At 33.1% G+C, this 26933-nt stretch overlaps 1 protein-coding gene across 1 annotated transcript; it reads left to right on the forward strand.

The window, feature by feature from the left end:
• Positions 1-26198, forward strand: LOC126883098 (uncharacterized; the record flags this gene model as incomplete). Its single annotated transcript, XM_050648344.1, is given in 2 exon segments — positions 1-432; positions 25794-26198. Coding segments are annotated over 2 exon segments (731 nt in total), but the record flags the coding sequence as incomplete, so codon positions are not given.
• Between the last annotated feature and the right edge of the window lie 735 nt (positions 26199-26933).

A 26933-nucleotide genomic window follows, 5' to 3' on the forward strand; every position in this document is an offset into this window, starting at 1 on the left:
GTCTAATCTGGGCCCAAATGATGGACGCTAACAAACAGACAGATGATAAAGATAAAACCCCAGATGTAAGCATTATTGTCAAATTAGAACACCTGTCTCTAGAAGCTTTGCCAGGAATGGTTCGCGCCTTGAGCATTATTCCATATGAAAGCCAAAAGCGTTTTTTAGTAATGGTCAAAGACATCGTACCAACAACAGTGCTATCGAATGTAGAGTATGCTGTTGAAACTGTTAACAAAGTAGGTGGTCCTGTAGTAACTGTAGCTTTAGCAAGTATACAACTGGCATATGAAGCTATTGTTAACATTAGAAGATGGTGGAAAGGAGAGATTTCAGGCAAGAGATGTTGTAAAAATATTATAGATTCACTTGCTACAATTGGTGGTAGCGTTGGTGGAGGATTTGCTGGTGTAGCTGTGGGAGCACTTGGAGGTAATCTTTGTTTTAATATATGAGCGTGTGTGGCCCAGGTTTTACTTACTAGAGCAGATACAATTTTATATTTAACTTAATCGTTGAATGATTTCTACCCGGCTCGATTTTCATTACTATTAAATTTTAGAGAAAAAAGGGAACGCAATAGAGCTTTACTATCTAATTAAAAAGAATAGTTACATCCAATTCAGTGTCATTTGGTAATGTAGCTTGGGAGGTAGTGTCAAATTTGACCGGATCATTTTAGCATGGCTGTTTTTTTATTTAGTTAGGTATTCTAAAGCATATCAATAAATGATGTGTCAGCTGGCCCAAAACCGGGGATTTTAGGCAAGAAAAGATAAAATATGAAAGTAGATGGAAAAACCCTACAACTTATGTCAAATATTTATCTTCGTGCCTTACATCCATAATGGCCTAGTGGTCCTGGCTCCTGGCTTTGACCCAGGCGAGTCGGGTTCGATTCCTGGAGTCGGCGTCGGAAATCTTTTTTGTTTTTAAAATTGACATTTTGATTTGAAGAATAATTGTTTTTATAATACTTTTTTAAATTGTGTCGTATAAATAACAAGAATAAAAAACCGCTAAACACTGTAAAAATGAGTGGCGCGCACACAATATTCCAGCTACAAAAGAGCTGATATGAATATTACGTGGCTCAAAGATGGATTTTCATTTTGATGGAAAATTAAATTATAGTTTTATTTTGAAAGATTTTTCCATAATATGTGCTAAATTTGAAGCAAAATGCGCCACAAAAGAGTAACTTGTTAAAGTTTGCATTTTGAAGCGCTTTTGTGGCGTGTTTTACTCCAAATTTAGCAAATATTATGGAAAAATCTTTCAAAATAAAACTACAATTTTATTTTCCATTAAAATTAAAATGCATTTTTGCACCACATAATATTCATTTCAGCGCTTTTGTTGCTGGAATATTGTGTGCGCCACTCATTTTTACAGCGTTTAGCGGTTTTAATTCTTGTATCAGGAGTTTTTCAAAGTTTTTTATAAATTAAATATATGAACTTAAATGTTATATTTCTCGATTACATGTTATGCATTATAAATGGTAGCCTTTGTCGCATTATCGTCCAAACGAACTAGTCGTTACGACATTAATCTTGTGATAGGGCTATCCGAGTTCATATCCCAGCCATCCCAATACTTTTTTCTTCCAATATAATTCTTTGTGTGCACCGAATATACACTAGTTTTTTTTTCTATTCGGAATAGATTCAAAAAAATATTGTGATGGCTGACAAATGGACTCGGATTGTCCGATCAAATTTAGCGTCGTAACCACCACAACTAGAACATTTCGGCGATAAGGGTTAAATTTATTATAATTTGGAGCTCGATAACTTTTACAGGGCTTAACCGATTTTGATCACTATACATAAGTTAGAAAGGTATTGACAATACAAAGGTAGTGTCTGATGCATCCAAGGTCAAATATGATAACCTGAAGGTTTTATAGGATTTAGTGAGCTTGAAAAATCGTTTTTTCCCATCGGAACTGGATTTGATCATATATATTGAAACAGGCTCAAAAATCACAGCCTAAATGTCGCAAAGTCCGACCCTGTCGTTATCAGGGTTGAAAAAAAACATGTTTTTTTTATTTTATACAAAACAAACGTTTTTTTTTGTTTTAAACGGTTTTTTTTTGTTTTAAACATGTTTTATTTTCCTTTTTTATATTACGTGTTTTAAACAAATAAAACGTAGAAAAAAACATTGTTTAAATTGTATTTCTTAAAATGAGAAGGATCTGTTTGAGGAATTAGGCAGCACAGATATATATAATAACTTATGGCTGTTCAGCCCATATTATGAACTTACTTGCCCACAATATAGAAGTGCCAGGAATAAAGAACAGTGTCAAAAAATTGCAAATATTTCAGAAATGTACATCTTGCTAGCGCAAAATTCCGAGAAGCTGGTGATTCTGCTCTTGTATTGCATTAGGATGTTCGTTGGAATACTTTATCGGAATGCTTAGAAAGTTAGTTGAAAAACTGGCCAATATTATTTCACATTTGCTCTAAACAATAGAATAAGTATTAAAAAAATTGGAAAAAAATCCTTTGTAAAAGGGGTAATTTTTTTTTCTTTTCTTATTAAAATCCCTTAATAGGGCTACATCTCATGGCAACCAGGATAATGCCCTGAGGTAATGTATTGAAATTTCCCAACACGTGGGATTCAAATTGAGTTGTTTACATTTCAATGACTTAATGGCAACTGAATGCGAAATGAGTGATGTTTCTGAAAAAACCCCTTTTTTCACTACAGAGATATGGCTAGAACTTCTGGAAACATTCGAGACTGAACACGCAAATGGCGAATTTTTGGTAAATGATACGAATAAAGTCAAGGAGCTTATGAAAATGGCTTTGATCCTGGCTCATTTCTTGACAAATTTGCTTGCTCATCGCTTTAGTGGAAATAAATTTAGTCAAGAGCAAATAAAAACTGGTACGGAATATGTAGAAACTTCACTTCACATTCAGAAGCATTGCCAATTATTATTAATTACCAGGCAAAGTGTGTACCCTTTAATCCATATACAGTATGTCCCTGTAAGTTGTATCCAAATGGAAAACTTTTTTATTATTAATTTTACGAAAAAAAGTTATTCTTCATAAAAAGCTCTGCATGGTCCAAAACCTAAGATTTCACTATCAAATATCAAATTTTTTGAATATTATACGAGGTATGTCAAAAAGTTTGAATTTCACTCAAGAGTAAAGTAGCTTTATTTTTCACAATATTGAAAATTGCTATTATGAAAAGTTGTTTGGAATTAAAAACTGTATTCTAGTATGCAATTACATCCTTCTAATTGAAAATTTTTTTTTGAAAAATTATGGATAACTTACGTTATTTTCAGTTATTTTAATACAGATAAATTCTTTTATTATTAATTTTACGAAAAAAAAATTCTTAATAAAAAGTTCTGCATAGTCTAAAATCTAAAATACAACCATCTTATGTCAAATCTTATCAATTTTATAAGAGGTATGTCAAAAAATATGAATTTCGCTCAAGAGTAAAATACGTTTATTTTTCTCAATATCGAAAATTGTTATTATAAAAAGTTATTTAGAATTAAAAACTATGTTTCAGTATGTAATTACATCCTTCTAATTGAAATATTCTGAACTATAAAGGTACTTTACTTTTGATCTAAATTTATCTTTTTTGACATACCTCGTATAAAATTGATAAAATTTGATATAAGATGGTTGTATTTTAAGTTTTAGACCATCCAGAACTTTTTATTAAGAATCACTGTTTTTCGTAAAATTAATAATAAAAGAGTTATCAGAATTTAAATAACTGAAAAAATAATGATAGTTATCCATAATTTTTCAAAAAAAAAATTTTCAATTAGAAGGATGTAATTGCATATTGCAAGGCAAAATCCGAGGAAAGCGAAATGTGGGAAGACGAAGAACATCCTGGCTTAAGAACTTACGGGAATGGTTCGAATGCAGTAGTGTAGAGATATTTAGAGCGGCAGTCAACAGGGTCCGCATTGCCATGATGATTTCCAACCTTCGATAGAAGATGGAACTTAAAGAAGAAGAATTGCATATTAGAATATAGCTTTTAATTCCAAACAACTTTTCATAATAGCAATTTCCAATTTTACGAAAAATAAAGCTACTTTACTCTTCAGTGAAATTCAAACTTTTTGACATACCTCGTATAATATTCAAAAAATTTGATATTTGATGGTTAAATCTTAGGTTTTGGACCATGCAGAGCTTTTTATAAAGAATAACTTTTTTTCGTAAAATTAATAATAAAAAAGTTTTCCATATGGATACAACTTACAGGGACATACTGTATATTGTCTAAACATCGAATGTACAACCATTGACATGGTGGCGTTCTATGGTTATACAACATAAAAAAACTCTTCTCATCATGCGCTTTAGTCAATTCCAAACTATGTAACGGGCTAGGCAATGTCAAAGCTGCTAAGTTAGTTTAAATTTTTAAAGAGCTTAATTCTATAATTGTGTCCCATTATTAATAAATAAAAATATATTTGTTACAAAGTCTGTCTAATAATATATTATGTATAAGATTTTTTTTCATATTTATGTAGTATTCACAAAAAAAAATTAAAAAAAAACGCTCGTTTAATTTAAGTGTTTTAAACATGTTTAAAACAGTTGTTTAAAACAAAATGTTTAAAACAAAACAACCCTGGTCGTTATGGATAGAAATACGACGTAATGTAACACCCAAGGCGTTTCTCATAGACCACCCGCAAAAGCGAAAAGATTAATATTCTACGAAATGCTAGATGCCTAAGTGGGTCATTTGGCTATTGCAGTAAGTAGAGATACAAAGAGATGTTAGGGCTTCGGCTGCACATGGATTCGCTCCCGGCTTCAGGTAGGAAGACCTAACCCTTCGGTCATAACTTAACTTTCGGGTATGAGTTTCGGAGCGAACTCGTGTACAATAAAAGTGGTTTTATAGGGGTTGGGAGCGAACCCATGTGCGCCGAGGGCTTCGGAGACACGTTTCCTAGGGAGTTGTTTATCCTGTAATGAGATGAAGAATTAACAGGAAGTTGTCTCATAAATAACCATAGTAGGATATTGCTAAGTGCTCAGTTATAGAATTCTGGGAATCCAACAGAATTGAGGCGCAGTAGAATTCGTGGAAACCTTTGGATGGGTACAAAAAGGACAGCGATGGTGATTGGCCGAAAAAGAAACTTATGACCATAATAGGATGGCCTAAGTATTACTTTCCAACTACCCGATTGGTAGGGAAATGTTTTGGATAGCCATTATTGGACAAAGTAGGTTATGGCTATCAGAATGGGAGGTGAATTCAGGCGAGAGAAAGAAATCTTGTCCGAGATTAGGACAAGAAGAATTTTTAATTAAGTTCCAGCGGGCATGCAGTGAAGACGTTCTATTTTTTTTGGTCTGTGCCGAGTTAGGCTCAGAATGGAATCTTGAGGATTCTGTAGTGAAAAGTCACAAGTGCGATATGTTGTCGTCAGGACCGCGTTTAGGTCAATTGACGCCCTAGGCAATTCTCTAGCAGCCGCCTTTCAAACATGTACCATTTTTGCAAAAAAAATTGCAAGCAGATTTTTTTTATTTAAATAAGAATACATAAAAATTGTCATTCCAGTTCGATCACATCAGATTTCCTTCTTGAGTTTTCTTTGAAAAAATCATCTATAATGTCGTCATAATTTATCGCCTTTGTTACGTCACTTTCTATGGACAAAATCGACAAATTGTTAAGACGTTCTTGCGTCATACTTGATCGGAAATTATTTTCATGACTATTTTCAATTCTTGACATTTCCGAAAATGACCTTTCAGCGGACACGGTGGTTGGCAACTGGAAGGCACAAATAAATGCACAAAGCAATATCAAAATTAGGGAAAATATCTTTCAATCCACTCTTCTTTAAATATTTAGATATGTCAATTATTGGTGATTTTATTGTGCTATCCAAATGAACCTTTAAGTGAATGCATTTATGTATGAATAATGTAGGTATCTATTAGTGCAGTCAGTGAGGGTATTTGGCTCTGAATTCCATCCTACTGCATCAATTTACTTGATATTTTTACTGTAAGTAGGAAATAGCCCAAGAAACAAAGTCTACGCTATGTCCTATGACGCTTTTAACTTAGGGGTGGTTCTCACCCGTTCTCGGGGGTGGAAATTTTTTTATCAAGCTAACACCGGAAGTGGCCAAAGAAACTAATTCTAAGCAATAACTGTTTTATAAATGTTTTTGAAAACTCAATACTTTTTGAGTTATTCGTGGTTAAAAATTTGCAATTTTCATTGAAAAATGACACTTTTCGGAGACTGTTTTTTGGAATACCATAAAAATTGTGCATCTAACGAAAAAAACTATATAAAACATTTTTGTAGTCTATAAAAAATCGGAGAGATTCATTTTTTCATAAATCTTCTATTTTAATAAAAAAAGAGATGGTAGGTGAAAAAAGATTTTTTTTAGTGCATGCTCAAATCGGTGTATTCAACTTAAAATAACAGAGAAATTGTCGATTTTAGTGGTATAATGCTACGATTACCTTTTATAGTGCTTGAACAGACCTTTAAAACGAGAACTGTTAAATGTCGCTTACACACAAACTAAGCGAGATATGGTGCAAAAAATCTTATGACTAATGTATTTTAAGGAAAAATGAGAAGTATATTTAACCCCCCATCCACCAGAATTTAAATGCATCGTTTTTCTTCTAGAATACCTTCTACTGTAGTGTTATTTCTATATTCAAAAAGTTGGACGGGTTTAAAATGAATGGTTTTTAAAAAGAATAAGATCAAATTATAGAGCGCATTTTTAAATTTTCTTAAAAATCTTCCTTTTTCTCCATGTAATTTGAAAGTGATAAGAGATACGTAAAAATATACCTTAGAAAAATGTAGGTTTTTATTTAGATAACAATTTTATTTTTCTTTCATTACTGTATCTCATTATTATCATTTTCGAGTTATATGGAGAAAAAGGAAGATTTAAAAAAAAATTTTAAAAATGCTCTCTATAATTTGATCTTATTTTTTACAAAAACCATACATTTTAAACCCATCCAACTTGTTGAACATAGAAACAACACTATAGTAAAAGGTATTGTAAAAGCCAAACGATGCATTTAAATCTGGTGGATGAGGGGTTAAAATATACATACTTCGCATATTATTTTAAAATAAATTAGTCATCCTTTTTTGTTGCACCATATCTCGCTTAGTTTCAATGTAATTGAAATTTAACAGTGCGGTCGTTTTAAAGGTCTTTTCAGGCAGTACTTGCAAAAGATATTGATAGCATTATACCCTTAAAATCGACCATTTCTCTGTTATTAAATTGAACAGACCCATTTGAGCATGCACAAATAAATTTCTTTGCACCTACCATATCTCTTTTTATGTTATCACTAGAAGACTTATGAAGGAACGAATCTCTTTGATTTTTCATAAGCTACAAAAATGTTTTATATATAGTTTTTTTTGTTAGATGCATAATTTTTAAGGAATTCGCAAAAAACCGTCCGAAAAGGCGACATTTTTCAATGAAATTTGCAAATTATCAACCACGAATAACCCAAAAGGATCCAGTTAAAAATATATAGAACAGTGCGCTTGCCGCCTTTTCGGTGCTGCCGACGGCCCAATAATCCCTAAATTTACGATTTCTGTCCATTTTGAATTAATAGTGTTAAGCAAATGCAATTTGTTTTCTAGAAATGAATGCCCACTTATATTCTATTGATGGATGTACTATGTACTTAAATGTTATTCGATTTTAATTGTTATATACAAATATTTTTTGTACAGTATTTTTGCCGCCCTCTCATAATGTGCCGCCCTAGGCAACTGCCTATATTGCCTAATGGATAAAGCAGCCCTGGTTGTCGTAAATACCATACCGGTATATTCTTTGTGTTGTGCCCGGTACAATAATGGAATAGTGTTCCTAGTACGGCGTTTAGTATGTCTCTTGCAAAAATAACTACTTAATTCAACCTTCGTGGACGTAGCTCCCGTTTAGCATGCCTTCTGCAAATTAACTTACCTAATTCAATCTTCGCGGAACGTGGTTCCCGGTCTTTTGACTAAAGACAATAGTCTAAACAAAGTATGTTTTATCATCAAGTCAGTGAAATGTATCACTAATAATTAAATACGCAGTTATTTTCTTTTCATAAAACAAGACTATGGAATTTTTATTTTTCATATAATAAATAACAGTTATGTAATGGTACTTTAAATCTAAAAATGTAAAGTGAAAGTGAGTTCGTCGCAACAACCAGAGCTCTAAAGAGCTAACCGATCCAGCACTACAGCAACAACAGATCGTAGCCAGATCCAGCACTACAGCAACAACAGATCGTTCACCAGGTATTTGTGATAAACTTTATATTTTTTTTTTCTTTTTCGAACTTTTAAACGAAACGCGAAAGACTTAATTTCTTTATTTTTCTAATCAGATCAGTTTTTTTTTTGACAATTTTCTACCTGAATAAATAATGATAATTATGTTTTAAACTTATTTCTTATTACAGTAAAACCTCGATAGAACGGACCTCTATTTAACGGACTTCGGATATAACGGACAAAAAATCCGATCAAATGTAAAAAAAAAATTAATTCAAAAAAATAGGAAAAATCCAATTCTGTAAAAAAAAAATCAGGCAAGATGATCTCGGCACTACTTTGTGGTAACTCCGATGTATCGCATGGATTGACTGCTATAATTGTTGGCAAATCTCGTAAACCTAGAGTTGTCAAAGATATAATGCATCATCTACCCGTTTTGTACCAGCACTGAGAAAATTTCAAGAGAAGAAACTGGAAATACCGCCGAAAGAGGTGAAGTGTTTATTGATTTTTAGCCTAATAAAATAAAAAAAAGTCAAAATGTAAATTCGTACAGGTTAAAACAAATTTTATATCAAAGTTTAGGTGGGTACAAAAGATATTTTTAAGAAAGTATCCAAATCATACAAGGGGATCATTGTTTAAATAATTAAAAAGGGGTCATTTTTGCAAAAAAAAATACTTTTTTAACTGCTGAGGTAATTCACTTATTAATGAAGGTATATGGGATTTTTTTCTACAAAGATGAAGGGTAAATCTTTCACATAAGACTTACTAAATTAAATTTGACCCCCTATTTATTTAAATAATTGTATATAAAACTTAAAAAACAAATTCGCAAATAATCATTTTTAGCGTTTTAAATAAGCACTATAAAATATCTTGTTTTACAGACTAAGTTGCGCTATATTACCAGTATTAAGCAAAAAAAAAAATTGGTCGAAAAATATTTAATATTTTTTGAGATATTGAAGTTGTTTTTTAAATGTTACTATATTTTCAATTGCAAAAACGCGGTTGTTGCCAAAGAAATACTCACCTGCTTAAGATCTCATTATTTTTATTTTTATGTATATTTTCGACAATTGTATGGATAAATTCAAATTTCAATTAAACTCCCCCCTAAAATGGCATTTGAAAATCATACAAATTTGTTTATAATTTGTTTTTTTAATAAGGTCGCGGGGATTAAGTATTTTAAAATGCCGTTTTGATAATTGGGTTCCTGGGATTTTTTTACTAATTACCACAATTTTTTTGTCGTTTTTTCTTCTTCTTTTTTTCTTTGGAGTTATATTACTACGGGCCTTTTAGGGTTAAATTTTATTAAGAATGTCGAGTCTATGAGATCTAGATTGTAGACCTAAAAATATTAAGATTTAACTAAAATCTCTTAAATAAAATGTGGCTACTTGCTGAGTTACGGGGTAAAAAATTAAAAAAAAAGTTACTATTTAAAAATTATTGTTACCAAGTACTTTAAAACTATTTAACGTATCCGTATCATACTTGGCAGAAAGTGTGGCTATTATACACCCTACTAAATTGTGATTAATAAACGTTTATAGCTAGTGCCAGAGGCGTACGACAGGGGATAGTGAATGATTGACCCTTCCCAAATTCTACGCCACTGAGTGAATTACTATTTTAACGAAATTTTTCGATTCTCCAATACTTTGTATGTAAATAACTTTATTGGTATCGATAAAGTCATCAGTTTGAGAGATATTGGAAGTTTAAAATGAATGAATGAATGAATCAAATTAACTATGCCGTTTCATTTTTAACGTCCAATATCTCGAAAACTAATAACTTAATCGTTACCAGTAAAGAGTATATTATTTACATATAAAGTATTGGAGAATCGAAAAATTTCGCTAAAATAGTAATTCCCTCAGTGGCGTAGAATTTGGAAAGGGTCAACCATTAACTATCCCCTGTCGTACGCCTCTGGTAGTAGCTAGAAACTTTTATTTGTCACAATTTAGTAGACTGTATAGTACCCACACTTTCTGACAAGTATGATAAGGATGCGTCAAATAGTTTGAAAGTACTTGGTAAAAATAATTTTTAATTTTTAAATAAAACACCCTGTAACTCAGTAACCAGCCACATTTTATTTAAGTGATTTTAGACCAGTCTTAATATTTTTAGGTCTAGAATCTACATATAACTTAGAGATTCGACATTCTTAATGAAACTTAACCCTAAAAGGGTCCGTAGTAATATAACTCCAAGAAAAAAAAAGAAGAGGAAAAAAAGACAAAAAAATTTGTTAATTAGTGAAAAACTCCCAGAAACCCAATTATCGAAACGGCATTTCAAAATATTTAATCCCCGCGACGTTATTAAAAAAACAATTTATAAACAAATTTGAATAATGTTCAAATGTCATTTTAGGGGGAAGTTTAATTGAAATTTGAATTTATCAATACATTTATCGAAAATATACATAAAAATAAAACTAATAAGATTTAATACAGGTGAATATTTCTTTGGAAACAACCGCGTTTTTGCAATTGAAAATAGAGTAACATTTAATAAACAAATTCAATATCTCAAAAAATATTAAATATTTTTGGACCAATTTTTTTTTGATTAATACTGATAACATAGTGCAACTTTTCCTGTAAAATTAGATATTTTATAGTGCTTATTTAAAACGCTAAAAATAATTTTTTGCAAATTTGTTTTTAAAGTTTCATGTATAATTATTTAAATAAATAGGGGGTCAAATTTAATTTAGTAAGTTACATGTGAAAGATTTACCCTTCAACTTTGCAGAAAATAATCCTATAGACCTTCATTAGTAACTGAATGACCTCAGCAGTTAAAAAAGTAATTTTTTTGCAAAAAATGACCCCTTTTTAATTATTTAAAGAATGATCCCCTTGTGTGATTTGGATACTTTCTTGAAAATATCTTTTGTACCCACCTAAACTTTGATATAAAATTTGTTTCAACCTGTACGAATTTACATTTTGTTTTACATGTAGTGAAATTTTATTTTACTAGACTATTTAGACAAAGCTCCTACTTACCCCCCTGAAAATATTCGACATTGAGAAGATGTCAACTTTAATTGTATGTTTTTGCCAAAAAATACATCGCGTATTCATCTTATGGATCAGTGAATAATTTTGACAACCAAACGAGCACATTGCAGAGTTTTTTGATGAAGTAGAAAAGTAAAATAGTAGTAAACAAAACTTTATTCCCTTCTTAACTTACACAGATTTGTACACTGTATCTAAATACAGTACGTGTTTTCAAAATAAAATTGTTGATTGATTTTAAACCTATTTTTATATAACGGACTTTCGGCTTTAACGGACATCCTGTTCCCCCAATTAGTCCGTTATATCGAGGTTTTACTGTATTATATTTGCACAATTCATCTCAGATCCTTATTGTAATAGGAAAAGCAGACTACCTCAGACACCAAGGGTAAGTACCGTTACTATACAGTGGGATACCATTTTAAGTAATTTTTTGTAATTCTTACTATGGCAATAGATTTTGATCTTTTGATGGCGCCCAAAAATTAATAATTTCTTTTCTTTATCTTAAATATTATTGTTAGAACTTACTCTCTAAAATCTCTTGATGACTTGAGCTACCGAGGTACTAAAAAATTATGTAGCACGAATTTTGTCAAATCTAAGTATATCTTTATGTTTATCTAATTTGTCGTTCTTCAATATGAGGCCTATAACTTAAAAATTCGAATTTTCCCAGATGAGGTATACACCGTTAGACACGTCTAAAGTCCTCCTACAAACGCTCAGTTATTGGCGCAATTCGTAGGTTGAAATTTTGAGTAATTGTCTTCTTCTTCTTCTTCTTCTTCTTCTTCTTCTTCTTCTTCTTCTTGTAATAGGACTATGTCCTGTTTCTTCTGTTACAGTCTTTGCTGCGATCCGGAGCTCCAACTCTCGTACCATCGTTTTTTGGGTCTTCCTATGGGTCGCTTGGTGTTGGGCTTCTGTGTTTTCGCCCAATGCGCCATACGTTCAGGGTCCATCCGATCTACGTGGTCCCTCCACATGCGTCGTCGCGCTCTTGTCCATCTCACTACGTCCTGAACGCCTAGCTCTCTCAATGTGTCTTCGTTTCGTACTCTATCTCTGAGTGTGATACCTCTTATGGATCTTAGGGTTTTCATCTCTGTTGTTCTCATTATCTGTTTGGTCTTTGTTGTCTCGGCCCTTGTCTCAGCTGCGTATGTCAGTACGGGTCTAACACATGTCTTATAAATGCGGACTTTGCTTTCGGTGCTCATATATTTATTCCGCCAGATTATATCCCTCAGGAAACCAGATATTCTCGCTGCTTTCATTGCCTGCTGTTTTGGTTCTTGCCACAGATGCCTGTCGCTAGATATTTCCACACCTAAGTATCTGCAATCCATTACCTGTTCGATTATATGGTCGTCCACTACTAACTTACATCTAATTGGGTTCCTGGATATTACCATCGATTGGGTTTTCTCTTTGGATAGTGTCAGGTTATACTTTTCGGCGGTTATTTTGAATTTTTGTAGTAGGCGTTGTAAGTCATCTTCGTTCTCGGCTATTAAGATTGCATCATCTGCGTAGCAAAGTATTCTCATGGTTCGGTTACCCATTTTGTATCCCTGATTCATTATGTTAACACTACCTATAACTTCATCCATTATTAAATTAAATAGGCATGGACTGAGGCTGTCCCCTTGTCTAATGCCTGCATTGATTTTGATTTCTTCCGTGAGCCCGTGTGTGGTTTTAATTCGTGTTTTGTTGGATCTACTGAGCTCTTTGATTATGTTTCTATACCTCTGACCTATGTTTTCTTTTCAAGGATACTGAGCACGTCCTTTAATCGTACTCTGTCGAATGCTTGTTTCAGATCTACAAAGCATGTGAACATGGGCTTGTCGAATTCTATTGATTTCTCAACTAATTGTCGCATTATGAAAATAGCGTCTATTGTAGATCTGTTTGGGCGAAAACCCTGTTGTTCTTCCGATACACCGGCTTTCTTATATATTTTTTGGGATAGAATTTTTGTCAATTTGTTGTTTACAATTTTTTGGAATAATGTTGTTATCTCTTCTATTACTTTTGTCCCTCCGTATTTAATTAATTCATTTGGTATATTATCCGGACCTGGTGATTTTCTATTTTTTGATCTTTTGATTGCTTCGTTTACTTCTTCTTGGGTGATGTTGTCATTCTCTGTTTCTTCTTGGTGAATGTTTTGTAGGTCATTTCTTTGTACTTCATTATTATCGTCGTTATCGTCTTTGTATAGATTCTCGAAATGAGTTACCCATTCTTCTGGTTTTAAACCAAAATTTTCAAAGTTAAATTTTTCAGTTTTTCGGCTATACTGAGCCGTGTGTATGTTCGATCCTGACCGCTTAGGCACGATTTCAAAGCTTAACTCAGCGCTATTGATTTGTTGTATTTTCGATTTTCCTGTCTCTTCTTGAACCTAAGATATATACCCCCAAAAATATGCAATTTTGTACCTACCCAGTCCTATAGCTGGCTTATGGGTGGTCAAAAGTAACAAACTACACCACTTCTGAATTGGCCATCAACCCCTCTTAAAACACAAAAAAAATTCAGATCGGTGTAACTTTTTCACACACATACATACATACCCACAAACATTTTCGTCCTTTTAAATAGAAATTGAGTCATATTTCTGAGCTCGGTAACTTTTGAATGGTATAACCGATTTTCAAAATTAGACATGCGTTGAAAAGGTAATGATCAGCACTATCAGAAGCAGTGAAGGTCGGGCTTAAATTTTCAAAATTTTTGGGAGTTTTGGGGACGAGAACGAAAAATAGACCCTAAATGGGAAGGTCCGTAAAATCTACACCCTTGGACCAAAATGTATGGTTGACCTATGGTTGGGCGAGTCTTTTCCTAAACTTTAAGATGGGATTTGGCCAAATTTTCAATTCGCTCAGATTTAGAAAAACGAAAATTTCGTGTATACATAGTGTCGCATGTAGGATTGTGCGCCACTGGCGGGAACTGCCGTTCTCTGGGATACAAACGTGGTATTATAAAAACAATTATTTTTCAAATCTAAATGTCAATTTTAAAAACAAAAAAGATTTCCGACGACGGGAATCGAACCCGACTCGCCTGGGTGAAAGCCAGGAGCCAGATGGCAGCGTTACAGAGATTCGCCTGTGCTTTCTATATAGCAGAAATACCTACAATGTTGTCAAAGTTTTTAATCCGACGTTATGGGTAAACTCCTATAAAAGAACTATAATTTGGGAAATATTTATGAATGTACTTTTGTGAACTTTTTTTTGAGTTTGGCCCTGCTTATTTTAAAAAAGTAGCAAAAGTTACAATGGCAGTAGAATTGGCAATACTGTTATCCTATATCCGTACACTGCTATCTGAATGTGACTTCCACTATAGGCCATTATGGATGTAAGTCACGGAGATAAATATTTGACATATATTATGTTGTAGGGTTTTTCCATCTATGTACTTTCATATTTTATCTTTTCTTGCCTAAAAGCCCCGGTTTAGGGGCCAGCTGACACATCATTTGTTAATAAGCTTTAGAACACAGTTAAATAAAAAAAAACAGCCATGCTAAAATGCTCCGGTCGACACTACCTCCCGGGATAATAGTAAAAGCAGTGCGACTAAATAATATCCTTGGAGAACTGTAAAATAATTAGTAGAATCCAGAATGAGGCTTAAAACGTATTACAACCGATGTTTATTTTTAGTTGATGTTAGTAATATACACAACCAAACTTCACCATGGAATCACCATGTATTTTAAACCAATATTTATTTCTTTTGAAAAAACTTGTTATGGTTGCGAAGAATAAAGGTTTTTGTTGAAAATAAACAAACCGATAAAACAATTAGTACAGGAACCGAAGCTTTTCACCTCACAATTTTTACAGAATGGATCGATTTGCTTGAAAATTTGAGAATAAGTAGTGGATAGTCCAAGGACCAAAATCTATATGATGCCGGAAAGCGCTTTTACCATGGTGGTGGTTGCCGCCCCATCTCATTTTATTATATTTTGACTGCAAAAGTTGATAAAAACATTCATTCTAAGCAAAAATGTTTTATACATTTTTTTGATAAAATTGAACAGTTTTCGGTTTATTCGCTATCGAAAGTGTTAGTATTATATCGAAAAAATCAATGCTTTTCGATATTGTACTCATTTAGGATTCACTCAATTATTGCCGTAAAAAAATGCTTTTCAAAGCAACTTCTTGGGAATTAAATAACCTACAATTTCATATTTAAATATTTTTCCGTATCTGTGATGCTAATCTTTCTATTCTGAAGAAAATGGTATTTTTTACTAAACTACAAAAATTCGTTATTCGCTTTTAACTCTAAGAACTCTTTGTACTCTTCTAGAATATATTAATAATACATAAATAAAGAAGAATGAATGAGGCTAATGATTAAAAACACCGGTAATTTACTTTATTATGCTTCCAATTGGATTTCTCCTTTTTTTTTTTTTCAAAAAAATATATTATTGATTTTTTGACCGTAACTTTTTTATTTGTTATCTTAGAAAGTTTGGTAAAAAAATTTTGTAGGATTTTACAAGGTCTATAAGGCTGTAACATTAAATCCTTTTAAAATCCTCAGTAGCAAAAACAGGTGACGTTGAAAGGGTTGGTAAAGGTGGCCTTTGCATGTTATTACAAGTTTTAGTTGTCAATAGCTGACTAAATTTTTGCCGTAGAAAAAATTTTTGCAAACCAACTTCTTGGGAATTAAATAAGTTACAATTTCATGTTTAAACATTTTTTCGTATCTCTGATGCTAATCTTTTTATTGTGAGAATAGGGCATTTTTACCAAACTACAAAAGTTCGTTATTCGATTTTAACACCATTTTTTAAAAACTGATCATTCTAAACAAGTCAAACTTCTAGAACCTATTAATAATACATAAATAAAGAAGATCAAATAAGGTCAATGACTAATTTAAATTATGGTGGTGATTAGGGGGTTGTGTCGGATCACTTTTTCGCTGAAAAAAATAGGGACTGACTAAAATAGGGACTAATTCTTTTCGTTATAAGTCACTTAATTTTTGAGCTAGAGACTTTTTTTATTTCTGGAGATAGATATTTTTAAATACTTTAAATTAATTTGAACAAGTTATCGTCGAAAAATGCAGTTTTCCCGTCTTTTGACCTTGAAACACAAAATTCCGCCACCAAAAATTTTTGATTGAGTTTGACAATTTTTAACTTTATTATTTGTTCTCCGATTTTTAAGTTTCTTACACCAGTTTGTAGGTACATGTATTGACATCGTTTGCTATTATTCAAAACAAAAATTGTGCTTGCATGGCATTATACAGGGGTGAATGGAAGCGTTGTATTTTCTCCTAACTTTAAAAAATTCTGTGGAAAGATGGAAGAGCTGATTTTGTTTAATAGTCCTGTTATATTATCCCGGAGGCATCGCTGAAATTTTGTTTTTTGAATTATCCGAATATCTCTTTTATTGTAAGAGTTGTACCATTTTTTGTAAATAAAAACACTCATGGACTCATAAAATAGAGGTTGGATTGATTGATAAGATTAGAATGGCCCGTATGCAGTCCAGATCTTAATACTATTGAGCATTTATGGGATGAATTTAAAAAGCTATTCCCCGTCATCCTAGGCCTCCAGAAAATTTGGTACAGTTATGGCCCTGGTAGAGGAATATCGGGCTATTCCCCAGGCAAGGATAACACATATTTATTCGATGCCAAACAGATTGCGAGCAGTCGTTGCTTCAAGAGATGGACATACCCGATATTGAATTGTTTTGTTTTGTTGTCAATTTTGTTTTGTTAATTTTAGGGCGTTTGATATTTTTAATTAAAAAAATCATCAAAGCAGTGTTTTATTTACAGCTCTTACAAGACAAGAGATATTCGGATAATTCAAAAAACAAAACCTTAGTGATACCTCCAGAATAATACAAAAGGAGTATGAAACAAGATCAGTCCTCCAATTTTTCCACAGAATTTTTTAAAGTTAGGATAAAATACAACGCTTCGATTCACCCTCGTATAATGCCATCTAAGAAAAAAAATTTTGTTACCGGAATAATAACAGACAACATCAATACATGTACCTAAAAACTGATGCAAGAATCTTGAAAATCGGAGTACAAATAAGAAAGTTATAGATATAGATTGTCAAACTTATCAAAAATTTTGGGTGGCGGAACTTTGTGCCGGTGAGTGTATAATAAAAAATTTCCACCCCAGAGATGGGGTGGCAACCACCCCTATGGTGAAAGCTCCTTTCGGCATCATATAGATTTTGATCCTTGGACTATCCACTACTTATTCTCAAATTTTCAAGCAAATCTATCCATTCTGTAAAACTTGCGAGGTTTTGTCCTATTTTAAGCTTCATTACTTGGACTAAATTAGATAACACAGCTCTGTACGTTAGAGATTATTTGCTCTAGTTGTAAATTAATCGAAAATAGGTAAAATAATTATTACGTTTAAAAACGAAAATATGCCCTATGTTGGGATAGCGGACATGCAAAGGGGAAATATTATTGGTCTTGTGGAGCAAGGAATATCTCAGAGGAACAATTTGTTAGATGACTTGCCTCACAAGAGCAGAAAAATTCTATGCGGAGACTTCATAAATTATGCTGCTGCTTGTGCTACCCAAATGTTCTTGGTCAACATATTTGAATCATATTATGGTCTCTCGATGCTAATTCTCCTACAAGGATTACAAAAACTACATCTACCATAATTGATTATATTGTCTCCGATTTCTCACCCCTTAATGTTTGCTCTACAGTTATTAATGCGGAACTATCGGATCATGAAGCAGTATATACGAAATTTAACATCTTCAGCAAACCATCCTCGAAAACCCGACGTTTAGGTAGGATTTTTTCCGCTCGGAATTTTCATAAATTTCAAAATTTATGTTTAACTTCTGACTGGCATTTTCCTTCTACGGACGTGGACTATAATTTCAGTGATTTTTTGGAGAAGCTTGTATGTATCTTCAATAAGGCATTTCCTTTAATTACGATTAAGCCAAAACGTCGCAAACCCTGGACTACCAAAGGTATCCGCATATCAGCAAAAAATATGCGTTCACTACTTTATATCAAGAAATTTACTACCAACGTCTCTGTCACTCAATATATCACCAATTACAGAGTCACATACCTAAAACTCATCAAATCAGCTAAAAAAGCCTACTATCAAAATCGTCTGGGAAGCTCCAAAAGTGTTGCAAAAGAAACTTGGTCCATAATAAACGATCTTCGAAATAAAACCCACGCAGCTCAAACACTTGCCCTTCCAAACCCTGAAAATCTAAACGAATACTTCATTAACGCGAGTAAAAATATAACATCAACTCTTCAGTCTCAACAAGATCCCATTTCCTATCTCCCTAATTCAGAAATTGTGTCGAATTCATTCTTTATAAGACCAATCTATAAATCTCAATTAATCCAAACGATCAATAGTATCAAAAGCAAATCATCTTGTAGTACTGATGGACTATCCATAAAAATATTCTCAAATCTCACAGATAATGTGTTAGAACTCCTCGTGTCACTAATTAATGATTCCTTTGAAAACGGTAAATTTCCAGAGTGCCTAAAGACAGCCATTATTATTCCTCTTCGTAAAGGTGGCGAAAAATCTAATGCCTGCAACTATAGACCTATTGCCCTACTACCGGTACTCTCCAAAATTATTGAGAGGCTCATAAAAACCCGACTTTGTCCTTTCTCTTTGATAACAATGTTTTATCACAAAATCAGTTCGGCTTCTTAACTAATAAATGTACAACTGGTGCCATGTTTTCTGTACTTCACGAGGTTTACCAAGCACTAAACAATAATCTTTATACTGCCACTGTTTTCTGTGACTATTCCAAAGCTTTTGATTGTGTAAATCACAACATTTTGATTAAAAAACTTAATTACTATGGAATTCGAGGTATTTCTTTGAATTGGTTCAAATCTTACTTAGATAATAGGAAACAAGTGGTTAGAGCAAATGATACTGACTCTAGTCTCAAAAACATTATATGTGGATTACCACAAGGTTCAGTATTGGGTCCTCTACTTTTCCTGATCTTTATAAATGACATCACTAATTTAAAAATCGATGGAAAAATTTTTCTTTTTGCTGATGATACCAGTATCACTTGGAGCAACTCAACTATTGCAACTCTTCATGCAACTATAACTTCTGATCTTCTTACGATAAAAACCTGGTCTGACTCTAATTTACTCTCCTTTAACGTGGATAAAACGGTAGCATTATCATATAAAGGTGCTCTTCAACCCCTGCTTGTGAATAGCAGCCAGATCTCTACCGTTGATTCTGTAAAATTTCTTGGTATTCTTTTAGACAGCAACCTCAAATGGTCCCTTCATATCGATTTGTTAAGTAAGAAACTCGCCTCGGCCTGCTATTCCATAAGATCTGTTTCGAAGGAACTCAATTTAGCATCTTCTAAAATAACATATTTTTCTTTATTCGAGTCTCATCTTCGATATGGTCTTCCTTTTTGGGGGTCTAGTACAGCTGCCCAATTTGATGTTATTTTCAAATTACAAAAAAGAGCAATAAGATATTTGTTTGGCCTCAGAAGAACAACCCATTGCAGAAGTTACTTTAAAGATCACGAAATTTTAACTCTTCCATCTTTGTATATTTTAGAAACTGTTTGCTTAATTCGTAAACACATGCATGTCTTTCCAGCAAGGCCTCATCATGACTACTCCACCAGAAATTCAACTTTTGATGTCTATTTACCGATCCCGTCTTCTGAGTTAGTAAAGAAATCTATACTATATTCCGCAAAAAAACTATACAACCATCTTCCTTTACAACTCAAATCTGCAACATCTTTCCCCAAGTTCCGTAAAATGACAAAAGCTCATTTATCCAAAAGACCATATTATTCAGTAGAAGAGTTTCTTAATGACTAACTAAGAAATCACAGTAATGTACAAGTAACAAAAGTGTATTTATATACAGGGTGTCCCGAAAAGATTGGTCATAAATTATACCACCCATTCGGGGGTCAAAAATAGTTCGATTTAACCTAACTTACCTTAGTACAAATATGCTCATAAAAAAAGTTACAGCCCTTTGAAGTTACAAAACGAAATTCGATTTTTTTCAATATATCGAAAACTATTAGAGATTTTTTATTGAAAATGGACACGAGGTATTCTTATGGCAGGAACATCTTAAAACAAAAATATAGTGAAATTTGTCCACCGCATAAAAATTTTATGGGGGTTTTGTTCCCTTAAACCCCCCCAAACTTTTATGTATGTTCCAATTAACTCATTATTGTGGTACCATTAGTTAAACTCAACGTTTCTAAAACTTTTTTGCCTCTTGATATTTTTTAGATACGCCAGTTTTTATCGGGTTGCGGCTTCTTTTTTAATATGTTTACATAAAAATTTTATGGGGGTTTTGTTCCTTTAAACCCCCCAAATGTTTGTGTACGTTCCAATTAAACTATTATTGTGGTACCATTAGGTAAACATAGTGTTTTTAAAACTTTTTTGCCTCTTACTCTTTTTTTGATAAGTCACCTTTTATCGAGATGTGGCTTCTTTTTTAAAATATACCTAATAATGTAAATTATGTATAAATAAATTTTCAGATTATTAACAGCTCTCTATAATCGTATGTACTTAACCATATACATATATGTGGTGGATTCGACAAATATTCAAAATATCTCGATGAATACTGGCTTATCAAAAAAGTACTAAGAGGCAAAAAAGTTTTAAAAATATTGTGTTTACCTAATAGTGCAACAATAATAATTTAATTGGAACGTACACAAAAGTTTGGGGGGGTTTAAGGGAACAAAACCCCCATAAAATTTTTATGGGGTGTGCAAAATTTCACTTTAATTTTTTTTAAGATGTGGCTACTATGGGAATTACACATGTCTATTTTCAATAAAAAATCTAAAAGAGTTTTCGATGTATGAAAAAAAATCGATTTTCAGTTTGTAACTTCAAAGGGCTGTAACTTTTTTTGATGCACTCTTGTATATAGGTAAGTGAGGTTAAATCAACCTATTTTTGACCCCAGAATCTGTGGTATAATTATGACCAATCTTTTCGGGACACCCTGTATATTTGGGTGTCACATACAGCAGCTTAAACTTATTAGTTCCTTTGTTTGTGTTTTATTATATTATGTTGTATGTTAAATTTTGCACTTTATAGTAATTTTGCAATATATTGGTTTTTGTTTTTTTACTTCACTTTTTTAAATTGTTTATATTTTTTTTATTGACGATTTATCTAATTTTATAAAATTGTATTTGTTATTGTTATGTATATCTTTTTCGTGAATCTATGTTAAGCTTTGTCCATAAAATTGTATAATTTTCAGTGACAATAAAGCATATTTCTATTCTATTCTATTCTATTCTAACATAGCTGCAGTGGTAGATATAACACAGGGTGTTGTGTCAAAAACCTGTGTCAGGTGTCAGGAATTAATAAAGCTTGCAAATACACCAAGACAAAGTCGCCAAAAAGTAAAAACGGCTCGCCACGGTGGTTTCATTGGCCAAGCATCTAGAAGAGATCCAACAATTTCTCATGTACAGTTCCAAAAGCAGCTTTTGGAAGCTACAGGTGTACGTGTTTCAGTTAAAACGATAAAAAAGAGTTCGTGTTTATATGATTATACAGCACGAGACAGTCACGGGTTCCTGAATTATCCAGGCAGCACAAGATATTTCGTCTAAATTGGTGTCTTCAACACCAAAACTGGAACATTGGAAATTGACAAAATTTGCTATTTTCAGACGAACCCAGAATTTTTATAAAATCAGGTGATCGACCAATTCGTGTACGTAGAGGGCGAGAAAGACGAGAAAGAACGAAAACCAGCAGATCTATTCACAGATATGAAGTAGGAAGTGTCATGTTCTGGGGAGGCATTATGATCGGTAAAAAACTCATTTAATTTTTATCCAACCAGCTTTAACAGCTCGCAAGTTTGTTGATTTGCTTTTAGAACCTACCTATAGTATAGGTTCAGAAGAGGAGAAATGGGAGGAAATTTAATTTTCATGCATGACAATGCACCAGCAGAGTGACTAGAGATTCTCTTGAAGCAGAAGATATCACTCTTCTGCAGTGGCCTGCTTGCTCACCTGACATTAATCCTATAGAGAATTTGTGGGATATGCTTAAAAGAAAAATTGCAGCTCGCCGGGATAATCCACAAAATACTGCACGGCCAGTACAAGCTTCTCTTGAAGAATGGAACAACCTACCACAACAAAGTGTCGCCAATTTGATTAGGAGCATGCTCACGTAAATTGAAGCTTGCATAAGGTTCAGGGGCGGTAAAACTGACTACTAACAAACACATAAATAAATACAAACATTATTTGTTTTACATTTAAATTTTTCATGCTATTGACATTATATCAAATAGTTTCAATTTTTTATTTCTATACTTTGTTTGCTCTAATTTGTATATATTGGGAAATAAATTGCTTTAAAACAAATATTGTTTGACTTCGTATGTTGGGTTTTTTAAATTCGCTTGAATTAATAAGAAATATCAGATGCTTCCCTATAAGTTTGGTTGTGTGTATAGGTCGGAATGGGACGTTTCGATGCCGCCGGTTCATCGCCAGTCCATTTCATCGCCGTCATATCTCGCATTTCCTAGAATTCCTAATTAATACTGACATCGCCGTCATATCTCGCATTTCCTAGAATTCCTAATTAATACTAAAAATAACTAATAATTGTAACTGTCGAAAATTCGGAAATATATCAGATAGCGATTAATTGACTGGCGATGAATCGGCCGGCATCGGCATCGAACTGGCGGCATCGAAACGGCGGCGATGAAACGTCCTAGACCCGTATAGGTACATACTTGTTAGTACATAATTAAAATTTGTTAAATCGACAATTAATCTGTCAACACCTCGTAAAGAGAAAGGTGCTGTATGGCATTGAATGTTGAACAATCAAATGGAATGAACAATAATGAGATCATGTTAAAGAAAGTGGAGTGCTTAGATAGAAGAATGCAGTAGGTAACAGAAAGGATAAAATTTATAATAGATGCATGGTGCAAGTCATAAGATAGAGCTTAGATCAATGTCAAAATGGGTTAAAGTGGTTAAGACAGAATCAATGACAAATAGAAATTTACCTGGACAAACTGTATTAAGATTGTACCTATGTAATTTACAGGTTCTTAATAGGGCAAGGCGAAAACGGCGAGTTCGTTGGAAAAAATATTCCCATGAGATTTTTTTGCATAATCACATTCGTGAGACATCCCGGAATAAGGTTCAAGAAGTCGCCCACTCGAAAAGTGGTCCAAATTTTTGAAGTGAAAACTTCTTTAGGCACGTTGTGCGATTTTTGGATAGGGGAAAAAGCATTGAATTCGCGACCGTCATCGCTTATGCTGTTATGTGTATGTATATAGGTACAGGGTGGTGAATCGTAAAGCGGGCCATAGGAAACTCAATGTAAAATTCTAACTAAACTGCTAAATTCCTGCTTCCCTAATTATTTTACATCAAAAGTCATGAGATAATATTTGTAGAGGATTGAAATCTGTATTAAAAACAAAAGTTAAAATTGTTCTATGGTTTAACCACATTCCAAAATTTTGAAAAATATGATACATTTGCCACAGTAGGTATGTGTGTAAAATTTAGGCCCACGTTACTATTTAACTAACAGTGCGCACAGTATTGATTGAATAAAACATCTTTATTATTAATACTTTCTCCTCAACTGAGGGTATATTATCAACTTTGTTATTTTTTAAACAATAAACGATAAAATAAAAATTTTGACAGTTTAAATATTGTTAATATTAATAACTTCATTGTGACCAAACGCAACCGTTAAACATGTGGCGTCATAGTCTAAAAAATTTATTATATTTTTACAAAATTTTGGAATATGTTTAATTCGTAGAACAATTTTAAGAGTTGTTTTCAATACAGATTTAAATCCTCTACAAATAGTTTCTCACGTGTTTTGATGTAAAATAGTTAGGGAAGCAGGAATTCAACAGTTTAGAATTTTACATTGAACTTCCTATCGCCCGTTTTTAAATTCACCACCCGGTATAAATTGTGTAGAGGCATTTAAATGTAAAATAAATATAAAACTTATTTTAGCATGGGGAAAAAGGATTGATTTCGTTACCATCATTGCTTCGGCGAAATAAATTTTGAACATATACAGGTATATCGTGTGTACCTATGTATATATAAATTCTATTATAGAAGTATTTAAATTTAAAATAAATGTAAAACCTATTTTAGGATGGGGAAAAACGATTTATTTCGCGACCTTCATCTCTTCGGCGAAATAAATTTTTAAAGTGAAAAGTTCTTTGTAAATTTTGGAACGCTTTATTAATTTTTTTAACTGTTATTTATACCTTCAAAAATTGTAATAAACACCAAAAATTCATAATGATTTATAAAAACTAAAAAACATGGTTACCAAAAACGTATGTATATTTAACAAGTATAAAAAAGCGCCGAGAACGCCCGAGCTACATAATATAATAGAGTCCAGACGCGCGACAGCCCGAACGCCCGCCCTGTCATAAGCGCTGCATAAACAATTAAAAAAAATAGTTTAAAATAAAATAAGCCCAACATACTCACCTTGAACAGATACAAGGTTTGAACTTTAATTTAGGTACTTGGTAACCTTAAATATAATATTTTTTACTGGTGCTTTTGGGCCTTGAAAACCGCCATTTTTCGTTTTTTTTTTTAATTTTAAATTGCTTATAACTCGAAAACGATCAACTTGGGAGAAAAATTATAAGACCTTTTTTGTCTAGAATGGTCCAAAAAACCTAAAAAAAAGTTTGTCCGGACCAAAAATATTGATTTTTGCAATTTGTTTAAAAAAAATTGTCTAAAAAAAATTGGACCACTTTTTGCGTTCCTTGAACTTTATTCTGGAGTGTCTCACTAATGTGATTATGCAAAAAAATCTCATGGGAATATTTTTTCCAACGAACCCGCCGTTTTCGCTTTGTCTAAATGTGTAAACTTGCTACCAGTACGATACTAAAAGCGGTATAAACTTGATCCATGTGCATTCTCCACCCAGCATGGATAAGCGGCATATGGCATATAGATTACGGCTCCAGAGTGATGAAGGGAATGACTGAGCAGAAGCTAGATCCTGAACTGGATCGGGTTGGTCCATTTCGAAATAGCTCGATAACGACGTATTTTCGTCAGATAAATACATAAACAATCCATAAACCCAAGGCCAAAGCACCGACTGTCAGTCACAACAAAGAAACGTGTGCCTTTTTTGTAACCAACTAAATAGTGAATTAAGAAAAAAGTTCAATTAGCAATACGTAGATTCAAAGTATAATTTTTTTTAGGTCCAGTTGGCATGATAATCGGAGGTATTGGTGGAGGAATGTTGGGCGGACAATTGGCCAAGGGTCTTTCGCAATGGATGACTGAAAAGATATTTGATGTTCCAAAATCTGAGGCGCTAGAAAATGCTTATAATTTCTTTAATTTGCGCAATCATGCTTCCAATCATCAGATAAATACAGCTTACAGACAGAAGTGTCTAGAATACCATCCTGATAAAGGAGGTTCTGAGGAAAAGTTCCATAAAGTACAGATGGAAATGGCGGTTATTAAAGCTGCCAAAGGAGAATTGTATTCATAATAATTAGTTTGTATTTTTGTACTTAGATTTAGATTATATAACATATTTTGTACTATACTATTTTATGTACACATTATATTTGTACAGAAATAAAATTTAACGTTTGGCTCTTTTTTTGATATTACATCCAAAACATGGCCAAACTAGCTCAAAAAGGCGCCAACTCTGAATGGAAGGCTCTTCAGCTTTTTGAAACAAACGTTTGTTGAATCCTAATGTAAAGCAATTTTGTTGAACTGTACGTACCTCATCTGAAATTTTCCTCTCCCGATGTAATAGACCATTGGAAAGACAGAGATTCCGATTGAGCCCAATCTACCCTTTTCTACTATATTTGGTTATTTCCTGTCAAATAGGTCTTTTTTTTTTTTCCCTGGAAGCCGTCTGTTGTGAACCGGTTGTACTGCAGCCACTTGGCTTATTGTACATCTTCCATTGTTTATGAAACCCATTCCAGAATTCTGGAACCCTGTACCAGCTTGTACAGGTCTAGTGTGTGGGTGCCATATAATTTTGGAGTCATTTCGATGTCTCCGAAAAGTGTTTGCCGCCTCCGATCCAATGCCTCACAGTCATGCAAAATATGGTTGACTGTTTCAGGTTCTCTGTTACAGAGTCTGCAGCTCAAGTCTCCATGAAACAGCCCCATTGTATGCAGGTGACCCTTAACTGGCGCATGTCCAGTGAGGAAACCTGTTATGACTCTGAGCTGATTCCTGCTTGTTTTCAGCAGTAACTCAGCTCTACTAGCACATGTCCGTCCGATATACATCTTGCCATGTGTTTGACCGGGTACACTCTCCCAGTGTGAGTTGTGTTGGCTTCGGATCCAGGCTTTTTT

The sequence above is a fragment of the Diabrotica virgifera genome, chromosome 1 (genome assembly GCF_917563875.1).
Source record: "Diabrotica virgifera virgifera chromosome 1, PGI_DIABVI_V3a".
NCBI classification, from domain to species: Eukaryota; Metazoa; Arthropoda; class Insecta; order Coleoptera; family Chrysomelidae; genus Diabrotica; species Diabrotica virgifera.